The sequence below is a fragment of the Schistosoma mansoni genome, chromosome 3 (genome assembly GCF_000237925.1).
Source record: "Schistosoma mansoni strain Puerto Rico chromosome 3, complete genome".
NCBI lineage: Eukaryota > Metazoa > Platyhelminthes > Trematoda > Strigeidida > Schistosomatidae > Schistosoma > Schistosoma mansoni.
The window spans coordinates 6,460,308-6,472,617 of NC_031497.1; the positions used below are offsets into that span (position 1 = coordinate 6,460,308).

Below are 12,310 nucleotides of genomic sequence, written 5' to 3' on the forward strand. Positions count from 1 at the left end.
CTTCCAAATAATCCAGGATAGTAGCCCGCGTGTTCCCGATGAATGAATGCTTTAAATATTAGTTGACTCCTGAAGGAAGTTCGATATTTTTGTCCATCATATTATGTTGATGAGGTAATCTGGATACGAAATCTATACCCTAGAGGCAAGTTTATCTGTATTTGCTCGCTAGCAGATGGTTGTCAGCGCACGCACGAATAAATCCTAAACTTTTAAACATATGCTTGATGAAACGCTGGAAAATTTGTGCAGGGTCTCTTAATCTGGAAGGGATGTGCTGTAATTCATGGGACCCATAAGGGTTCAAGCGAATTTCCCGAAAAAGGTCGTCATTTTGTGTACGTGTAAAAGAAGCCACGAATCCGGGATAGAGTAAATCTGTTGATAACTGCTGCTTAGTAACGGCAATTGTGATGCACATGCATTAACTGAAGGTCGGACTATCCCCCATATTGAGAAAAATGATTGTAGTGGTATGAAAATCAGAAGTATTTGAATTGTAGTATAAACTAGTAATCCAAGGAACAACGCTATTTAATCAAGAAGTATCAGATGAACCCGAACGAATGTATTGTATTTGGAATTCAAAATTACAACAGTCATCAATACATAGAAGTCATTGGTTCATTCAAACATCACATCTTCCACAGCTCAAATTGGAGTGTAAACGTCTGTAATCGATTGTATGTTTTCTTCTTAAGTTCATCTTGCGTCTGTTCGACAGTGTATTGAATGTAGGCTCTGTTTTATCTAGAATACACTCGTAAGTATTAGAATTAACAACCGAAATCGGAACAGACTCACCTTATTCCCGGAATCGTATACAATCATCATGTCGGTTGTGCAGTGAAACCATTGATATTTAGAATTTGCATCATAGACTTTCCAACACAATCCTCCTCCACGAAATAATGTTGGGTCCTTACGTTGCAATGCTTTAACTAATATGACGTTCCCAATTTGCATTACCTTCTCAAATCTGATTGATTAATGTATGTGAGTATTTGGGGATAAACACTGATATATGATTTGAGGTATTCCATCCTGTGACTTTGACTTCAATAGAAATTATGATACACATTCTTTTTGTTATTCATATTAGAATACACAGATAGGTATGCATTGATATATGTAATTAACACATGTGATTCAACTAGGCTCGATTTACCTGCGAAACAATCGAATAGAAAACATTCATCTGCCTCATATTCATTAGGATAATCTTGAACTTGATTTGGATTCTCTGTTTGTGCAAACTTCACTTCTGGGCAAACTGGTTCTCTGGTTGCTTCGGGAAATTTTGCTATCCCCTCTGATTCATCATACCCCTGACTAGGGATTTTATTCAACATACATTGTTCGTGAGAGTATCCAACATCTGACACAATAACATCAGAAATATGACTACAATTCGACTCATTCGGAACATATTTTTCACATTCATTAGGAATATCATTAGAGATAAATTGATTGTGAGGATCACTGACACTTGATATGATATCAGAATTCGATTCTTCTGAAATATTTTCCCCAAATTGATTAAGAGTTTCATTAGAGAATAATGGATCATCAGGGAATTCAGCATCTACCATGACTGAATCTGGTTTTTGATCATGATTTGACTCATTCAGCATTCTATTCTCAGAGTTGTAAGAAATTCCATCAGAAGTATGTGAATTATTACGACAAACCATATCTGGTACAATGACATGAGAAATCCGATGAGTTTGTTGGTTAAAAATCTTTGTCTTACGATGATTCTGAGTTTCATTCAACTCTGGACTGCTATGTGACGTTATACCACTTCTAGATAAAGATAACTGATCATTAGAAGCATCCATCTTAGCATTACTTTCAGCAAAATGAAGCATGGTGTTACAAACTGACTGAATGTGTCCAGTTTCACCACATTTAAAGCATTTAGAATTACGAAATACACATGAATTACATGGGTGAAACCTGCCACAGAACATGCATTTACTAAACTCGTGCTCATCTTCATGGACTGTTTCACAGCTCAATGAAGTATTATCTGAATAACTTTGATTACGCATCGAACTGCGACGACTTAGTAAAGTAGTGAAATTTTTGATCTTCTGTCGAGTCATTTTATCGAATTTTTCTCTCTTGCCGCATTCAGAATTTGTATACTTTACATGATCCAACAGTAGTTGCTTGAGAGTTGCATAGGGGAGTGAAATCGGTTTGTCTGGAAGTGCCAAAGTCTTTATGAGGCTGTATGCTTCTTTTCCGATGAATGTAAGGAAATGGGTCACAATATTAAAATCTACATCATCTTCCTTGGTCATAGCCCAGATTTCGAACCTCTCCATGTACTCCTCAAAAGCATTAAAATCTGAATTTATATCCAACCATTATTTCACAGGCTCAATCGCGACGCCAATATGATTATCAGAAGTATTTGATTTGTAGTATAAACTAGTAATCCCAGGAATAACGCTATTTAATCAAGAAGTATCAGATGAGCCCGAACGAATGTATTGTATTTGGAATTCAAAATTACAACAGTCATCAATACCAAGAAGTCATTGGTTCATTCAAAACATCACAAGTGGGCCAATTAAAAGTAGTCAAATGGGGCCTTCTTCAGCTATACATGAATGTCCCAAAGGAAATGCAGATGGCATCGAACAAGGAATGGATTGATTTTCCAAGAGGTGTAGATACATCTATATATAGCTTGGTGATCTGGGTAACACTCTAGGCTATCAACCAAGTAGCATAACAGGCACTGGACCTGTTAGAGCTCAGAAAATTGGTGAGCGGGAACTGATAGAGCAGATAGAGATATTTGGACTTTTACCCTCGACTTCAGGTTCCCACATTCAAGAGGGATGGTCAAAATAGTCTGCGAGTCAAACGAATGCCAAGACCCTAGATATACATGAAAGTGAAGCCTGTTTTTGCACCGGAATCCCAACGGACTACCACCAAAAAGTAACAGTAAAATGTGAAACACTAATCCGAGACCCATAGTTTGGAGATCTACTCAAACATTATTTCCGTTAAAGTCCTATCATACAATGAATCAGTAGGTGGAACTTTTCCGTACATATTTACTCCCAAAAAGAGTAGTGTGAGTGAACCTAGACTCCTCGTGTGTTCCAACAATTTAAGCCTGTCAGAGAATCTGAAAAATGGTGATTTCGAAGCTCATCATGGGAATTCCGCTACCAGCAAACATCCTCCTTCTAGCCATCTCAACTATGCAGATCAGCCCCAGTTGGTTACATACAAACACAGACAGTCGTCAGATGATGTTGTGATCACATTGCTCTGGAAGAATTTATTAGGAATCTGGTGTGACATCCCAAAGCATTGAACTCTAAATGTACTAAATGTCAACTTTACCTATTTTCATGTTCGAAATTTCTTCAAAATATGCGACAAGTCCGGTTCCTGTGGTTTTGCTTACTAATATTAGGATTGCAAAGGCAAAAATGTTGACGCACCCAGGTACTACGATACATACATTCAACCTAATACTGTCAGTTTTATAAGGATGGAGAATAGAAATGGTTAAAACTCACATTTCTACGATGCTAAAAATACACCTAGCAAACTTGATACGAAACTCGTTCCCAATTTTTTGTCTAAGTAGACAAACGCAATTGTGGGGCGAAGCTCTAAAACTTACAAGTCAGTAAGCTGATTAATCTGAGTTACACTTGTGGAAAAACCAATAAGAGGGTTCCCGAAACTATTCATTGTAGTCACTTTAGATCATGTGGATTATTACTGAATCATATATTTGACACATCATGTACGTAATCACTTAGCAAAAAGAATAACATAAATCGAGATTGGTTGTGAAAGTTCTAGAAATGTACACACGTACCTTAGGTTTGATGAAAACATCCAGAATTGTCTGAAAATCAACAGCGAATCTAACAAAACTGGGTTCATACTATTGTCCAGTGTACGGAATTGTTAACATTCTGGCTTACTCTTCTCAATAACAAATTCTGTCCAGAAACCAAACTAAAAAGAGCTCCTGAATAAGTGTGAAGATACTAAGGGAGCCTGATGTTCATGAAAAATAAATTGGACTGTCTGTGTCAAAATATATTCCTACGTACTACTTTTAAACATATATGAATATCGTATGACACAAAGACTTCCCGAGCTGGCTTCCCAGATTTCCATTGCATGCTGTCGAAAACCGGAGTACTTAATTAGTAAGGTAGTATCTCAATGGTATTAGAGAGAGAAAGAATAACAACAACAACTTTCCATCACAAACTACGTCCATGTGATTGTGTATAGCATATAAATCTCATTTACTAGCCGATAATGTAAAAATTATCCGTGACAGGAAATAGCAAAAACATTTACACTTAGATTTAGTGATATTCAGGCTGGATCCACGGAAAAAAGGGACAACTAATTATAAAACCTACAGTTGACAGGACAAAATTACTGGAATTCATACAGCTGAGTATATGTCTGTGTAGCACCTGAAGAATCCAGTTAAGTGTTTTATAAGACACCAACAGTAATTAATATACAAGTAATTGACCTGTGTATTGTTAAAATATACGTATAAGTTCGTATATTGAAAACAGAAAAATCAGAAAATCTTTATAATTATAACAAATCTTAGAATGGTACACATTTACAATCTAAAACAACAAATAAACTAATGACGTACAAGTAAATACTTAGCAGCACAAAATTTAAATACAATTGCGAATATGAGGTGAGGCCTTGAAATTTTTTAAAAATCTGTTTTAATTCCTATTACATTTGTACCTTCGATGAACTGTAATTTGCTATGTTTACCGGGATTATATAAATATTTAATATTTATATATAAGATAAGAGTTTTCAGCCGAATTGAAAAGAAGAGTTAAAAAGTTTAACAGTCCTATTAATACTATAAGTAATAATTCATATGGATATGGAAATTCTCAATACCAATTACAATGACAGTTGTTTGGTGAGGACCATTTTGTTTCAGTTATTCCATATAGCAAGTATGCCCATAAAAGTAACCCCAAAAGATGAGATCCAATAGCGAAAATTTGACCAGAGATACCCCAACGATACTTGGCTCTTTCGATGGCACCGATTAAATCTGGTAAGCCGAAGAAGTTACACAAGGAGTGCGTAACAATACTTGAAGCAATATTACCTATACAGTGAACAAAATATGATGAAATGTGTATTGAAAAGGTAACTAGTAAATTAAACTGTAAGATTAACAAAACATAGATAAGTAGGTAGTTCATGTTATAAAATATACTAGCAACGTAACTAAAAGACATTAGGGAAATTTTTCTACAAGTGAAACAAACAATTTTATACTTGGAGATAGACATAACATATTACAAAACTAACACTCATTCAGAAGATTTTAACAAACATATCAGTTACAACTGAGTAGCTTTATATGTCTACAGTAGATTATGTCAAATAATGATCTACAAGTTTCGAGAGAATACATTTATCGAACCATTTCTGTTCATTTTGATAGCGGTAGTATGGAAAAATAAGCTGGTAAGTAAACTGTTAAATAAGATACATACTCGACAATTCCTGACTGCTTCAAAAATAGTGTGGTTCTTGATGAGAATCTTATTAAGAATTATACCAACTTCCTAAATGATGAATTATTGTAGAATGTATCTTTAAAAAATTAACAGAAAGGAAGTTGTAAAATCATATGTAACGACCTATTATCAAGTCAAATAACAAATTATAATGAATCAATGAAAAAAGGGAAACCCCAATTTTCCTCAGATGGATGATTTGTAGAACACTAGTTAAACTTTTAGAATTAAATCATCCAGTACACAGAGGCAGGTAACATTATCAGAAGAAAAAAACATACAATTTATAAGACACTAAAGATGTACCCAAATAAATAAAATAAAATAATTCTGATCGTTTTTATCAAATAATATTCATAACACAGTTATAATCGATATACAAAGGTTACGTCTTTGGCTTATTTTGTAATAACCTTGACAATGTATACAAAGCACACTGGAATTAAGTACTTCAACGAAAACAAATATTTTAAAGGATAGTGTACAGAAACAGATATCAGCAAGAAAACATTCATATATATAATGTTGATTTTTTGAATATGGATATATAACAAAACAGAATTGAAATTTGTAAGCTCAATTTAATCGGTAACCATGTTAAATATTTCTGTAAGAATTACAACTGAAGAATTATGATACCAAATGCTGTTTAGCGTGAACCACTTGGAATTTCAAATCCAACACACCATAAATAAGTGATTACATCAATTTTCAGCATAAGTCAGATCATATCATGTGTGTACCATCATTAAAAAACAGCGATCTAGCTTAAACAGTTGAATTCACAAGTCAATCTGAGCTAGAACACCACTGAAAACCTGAAAGTACTGGACGGCCGTTTCGTCCTAGTATGGGACTCCTCAGCAGTACGCATCCACGGTCCCGCACGCAGGATTCGAACTCAAGGCCTCTGATCCCGCGCGCTTCCAGATTTTTAATGATGGGCACCCTTAGATTGACTTGTGAATTCAACCGTTAAAATACTACGCTCTCCACAAACCCTCATAATGATATTGATTTAGTTATTGAACATAATCCTTATTCTGTAGCATGGTAAAAAATTTATTTGAGTTTTCCGATTAAATTTGACTTTAATACAACTCAGAGAACAAAAATAAGTCTACGTATTTTGCTGCAAACCGCATTTTATGTGGACTAATAAGCTGGTCAAATACAATTAGATGAAGTGGAGTTGGAGTCCTGAAATTTATTAACCAAAGGCTGAGTGCCTAAACCATTAGTTCAAACCCAGAAGAGTTGTCGTGGATCGTATTTATGTCATCAATAATTACACCAAATAATAGATAGCGGGGTGACTAAATATACAATTGTTACTAAGACTGGAACTGCTCAAGACATATTCAGAATGAACTTAAATTTAGCGCTGATGTCAGCACAGTAGTTATTAAAAGTCCTATTTCATACAATGTTTCCCATTTCTAAATTTGGATAAAGCCAGGACAAAGATTGTAATGGAATAAGATGAATTAATTTATTTCGTGAATTCTCTTCTGTTGCTTATGACCCAGAAATAATAGTATTAAGTATTTACAAGTAAAACGCTGTACATATTTTATATCATGATTTTAGAAAAGTTTTCATCAATGATAATTAGTAAAAGTAGCAATAAGTATGAAAAAATTATAAGAGATGTTCATATGGTTCAATATGTTACGTAATATAAATTTGTTATGTAACATGCATATTCAAGGAGAAAATTTTAAAACACAGAGACAGGCTACTGAAATTTTCAAAGTTACGTAATAAAAACTACAAGCATGGATTGATCATAAGATTAAAATGAGTAAAGCTCGTGTAGGATACGAGAGGAGGTAAAGAAAATTAGTTTATAATTGCAAACATAAAGTGGGACGTTACGCAACTAAGTATTGGGAATCGAATTTACCAGGACAGTGTAAGACTGGAAACAGTAAATTTTTGAAATCATAAATCCGGTTTGAGCCGTTTGAAAGTGATGGCCTGATTAAAACGTAATAAGTCCGAAGTCATAAGGTTACTGACATTTCAGAACGATCTTGGGGTTTCAACGTCATGTTCACTATCAAGTAGATGACGGGTGATTACACATTTCAAAGTATATTGATCCCTTAGTCCTAATTTCTGAATAACACGCCTGGAGATGAGAGTAATAACTCTCATTTGTGTTCATCAAATGTATGTGAATCTCCACACACATGTAAACTAGTAAGCGAAATTGGAAATAACGTAAAGTGAGTGTTTTTTTAACTTTCGAATGTCTCAATGAGACCAGTTCAGAGGTTGGATAAGTCCTTCTTAATGCAGCCCACAGCCCGGCATCAACTTTGTCAACTGTTTCACTACATTTAAAGTCAAGTAGTACAAAGACAGATTTTTATAACCACAACACATTCCATTTCTTCAGTTCTTCCACATTCATAGAACCTTATTGAATGACTATTATCCGACAGACAACCTTGGGCAATGACTAATACCATCTTAATCTTGTCCGCTTGATGTAAGTTCTGCACTTGACCGAATAGTTTTCCAACCAAAGTTTGTTTTTAGCTTATCGGATAGATATTGAAGTTCAAATAAAGTTCACTTTAAGCGTCTTTTTGATGAATAAAACTTTAAATTTATCCTATTTTTTATGTCCATGATTCATTTTAAATAGTATGTTTGGGTATTTAATTCAAAAGACTCAGTATATAAGAAGCATGTTTGTAACTACTGTAAGCAACAAATGTGTCATCAAAATGCCTACTATACAAAGTTTAAAGTATAAAAATTTACTGTAGTATGAATCTATCTCGAACTAAAGAGTTTAATGAACAAACTGCATAGGTAAACAAAAGAACAGAAGTATTTATATTACTGAACATGCTACCGATTGTACGGTAAAGCCAGAAGGAAAACATGTACTGAATATGAACGAATGCTAGATGACTTGTGAATGAGTATAATTAAACTTTTGTGTTTTTGTCTACTTGTTCAAATAACCGATTCGAATAAATTGGCAATAATGAATGGACAGAACATTTTAATTAATAGAATGGTTAAAATAATGTGTAAAGTCAAATTGAAAAAAACGAAACAGGAATTCCTAATCACAAGATAGTGTCGTAAGACAAACCTGAACCGAGGGATTTTATAAAACATAGAGTGACTAGGTATTACTGAGCTTAGATGTAGAATGTGTAAAAAGGTATCGCATAATTTATAATAATTGCATAAAGTACCATAACGCTTCATAAAAGGATTCGTAAAAGTGAATAGATCTAGATTTGTTTCAAATATCATAAAATTCTAATGGACATAGAAATGGTCATGAAAAGAGAATATAAGTAGTTTTTAACTCATCTTAAATTTTACATTGAATTAATGTATTACAACAAATAGAAGGATGTTTTGTGCATATTTATCATGGCCTGGATTATGAATAAGCTTCTAAATTTCACTCACAATGATAGATCACTATAACTGCAGTGAGAATGACAGTAAACTGTATGAGAGGATTCTTGAGAAAATGACGATGCTTACGGGTTAATTTTTACACTTTTGTTATTTCATTGTGATTTAGAGTTTTAACATAGGTAATGGAGTGACCAAGCGTCCACTAAACACAATTTTCACGCCTATCTTCCTCAATACTCACTACCCAAACCTTGATATGTAACGCAGCTTTAGAAAGCTATCTGAAGAGCTGCATACGTACGTTAGTAACGTCACTCAATGGTGAAATCACGTAATAACGTACAAACAATGAGACATATCATCCTATTGCATGGAAAAGTAAAGTTATTAAGGGATTAAATTTTACCACTATACATCTCAGTTTTATCATCGATTGTATTTTTCATGTATTACAGATTACCTACAGTGACGTAATATCTAGATCTACCATTAATATTACAGTTTAAAATTGTGAATATAACTTCACGAACATAAAAAGTGTATGCTGTACAACTTTAACCGGGTTGATGGACACGGCGAGTCAACCTATGGGAGTTGGAAAACCCTGATTCCAAACCAATGGTGCACATGGGCTCCGGTATCCTGAGTGAACAAATGGCGTATGAACCAATCGTTGGTCACCGGCTACCATGGGACTGCATCTCCTTACGTGCTCCACTGTCTTGTGGATCAGACCTTTAGGTCGAAGGCTCCGGGCGTGACCCTCTAAGAAAACCACCTGCTTCAGTCTGGGCACCTAGGCAGTATCACATTTCTTACACAAATCGAATGAGATTTGTGCAGCGCATATGTATCTGATGCTTCCTTGTACCAATATTTATGTGTTTAAATAAATAAATAATGCTGTACAACTAAAAATACATGAACTTACCAGTTCTTAGCATCAGAAATCCAGAATACATTCCAAATAATGTTGTGTAAAACACTTGGAAAACTAAAAATAAATAACGTTTTAAATGATGACAATGAAGTTAATGAATAACAAAAGACGATAAAAACTTTATGAAAACTTAGCAGATAAATATAATAATTAGAATGTGTTTAGATTTTGTGGTTATAATACTAATAATAAAAATTACAAATTATTAATGAAAAGTAAATTCTAATTAACTAAAATCCATCAGTTAAACTTCAAGCAAAATCACAAATAACAAGGTGACAAATATCATCACAGCGCTGTTTATGATTTATTAGTGAACAAGAATAAACAGTAGTAGTCATGATTATCTGTGCTAATGTCACGTAATACATTTGAAATACATTTGATATGAAGTCTAATAATACTATATAACAGACAAAGAGAAAGTAAGTAAAGTGTAGACTAAGAACAGTAGCCGAGTGTTTAGGTATTTGGTATCTACACCTAAAAATTACACCTGAAAATTTGCAGCTCAGTTTGAGGAAATTATGGAAATGGCTACAGTGATCATTTTGCTAATCATGGCAGTCTTACTAGTTTAAATGAATTATTTGCAGAAGCTTCATTTGATACTGTTGACTTATGTGATCACTGAATTACCCGAAATATTCACTTAATATTCAGAGTATGAAACGTAATCTATAAAAAACACATAAACATTGTTAAGTTATAGCAGCTCACATAAAATTGAGTTTGTTTACATCTAATCTGGCTAAGCCTGTTTAAGCATCTGGCCTACCTGTTCCTGACATCTAGATATTTCAACAAGTTATCTAATTTCGTTTGTTTTAATACATCACTATGCCTATTAATCGCACAACCTATTCAGGTGCGTTTCTGAAAAGTGTAAAACCTTTCGCTGTGAAGGTTACAGAAGGACTAATCAGAGATATCATGGTTGCTGGTAATATGCAGAGAGAAGAAGGCACATTATTTAGATGTCGATTGACTGGGCTGCTAACGTCTAACTGGCGATCACTCAATATTTATCGTCAGGATGGATGAAGAAGTAAGAAACGGAAACTTGTTGAAGTACTTTGTGATGAGAATTCTATATTGTACCAAAAATATTATATTGAATAAAGCTAATAATAATATAAAAAAAACATTTAATGGACAGTCATTCATACAATAACAACCTATCTATACCATTGTACTTTTATTATATACGCTTGAACATTGCTTACTGCCCACGCACGTATTCATTCCGCTAGCCTTATTATTAATCGCTTAATTGATACGATGACTCATGCTTTTCCACTTTATATATATATATATATATATATATATATATATATATATATATCTTAATCCTGTTTACCGCTCTGCTCTGTACTGCACTACATCGTATTGTACACGCTTACTCATTCATTCTGTTCTCACGCTCACTCGCCTGCTTTACGGCACTGCTCTTTCATGCTTGTTTAACGTGCCTGTAATATTGGATATCTGTGTGTGGTTCAATAATAAACGCAATCAACCCTTCGTCTTCGCCTTCTGATTTATACACCGTTAGTACGTTATCGAGCAACGGTTATCAAGACGAACAATATACGAAGTTTAAGGATAATATCGAATATCGACCACCACAGAAATGGAGGCCTCGCCGAGCGAACACAAAACAATTTTCGACGATATAATCTAATTTCGAAAATTCAAAGCGCTGCGTCTCAAATCGGATTATTATCTGTATCATAATCATAATTGTGGATTTATTACATCACAATTTTAATTACACGTACATTAACTCACAAACATTGAACTTAACGATTATATTCATAATAAATAACGATCATTCACAAACAATTGATATATTGGTACAATTTAGTAAGTCTGTTCCATTTTATAAATTGTACCATTTATTATTATTATTGTTTTTGTTCGTCCATTTTTCTTTGTGACATTTACATCATATTTGTGTACTACTTAAAATTTTTTTTTGTAAGCATGTCTTCCGAAAATACTATGTCAAGTGTACAGCAAACTTCGTCCGTGAGAACTCTTAATCTTCCAGTCCCCTCCTTTGAGGTCACCGACCCGCAGCTGTGGTTCACTAGACTCGAAAACTATTTTCTGGCTAATCGTATTAACTTACAAAGAGATAAATTCGGCCTCACAAGCACTCTCCTCCCAGACGAAGTAGCAGAAAACGTACGAGAGGCGTTATCTAAACCGGACACTGAAAGGCCATACGATGTATTAAAACAGGCAGTAATTAAAGCAGTCTCACTAAGTGACCAACAAGCTGTTGAGCAGCTTCTCAACCAAGTACAAATGGGGGATAGAACTCCATCACAGTTAAAAACTTATATGAAAAGTCTACTAGGCGATAGAAAAATAGACAATAACTTATTTTATCAAC

General features: G+C 34.1%; 1 protein-coding gene across 2 annotated transcripts in view; it reads right to left on the reverse strand.

Moving 5' to 3' along the window:
- Positions 1-12,310, reverse strand: part of Smp_017650.1 (family U48 unassigned peptidase (U48 family)) — a gene marked incomplete at its 3' end in the record, with an annotated part of 30,562 nt that overhangs the window by 5,652 nt on the left and 12,600 nt on the right. For both annotated transcript variants that reach the window (XM_018799036.1, XM_018799037.1), the window contains 2 exons: positions 9,901-9,963; positions 4,946-5,155 (listed from right to left, as the gene is read on the reverse strand). In XM_018799036.1, the coding sequence (XP_018650867.1) occupies positions 4,946-5,155; positions 9,901-9,963 (273 nt within the window). The remainder of the gene's footprint in view (positions 1-4,945; positions 5,156-9,900; positions 9,964-12,310) is intronic.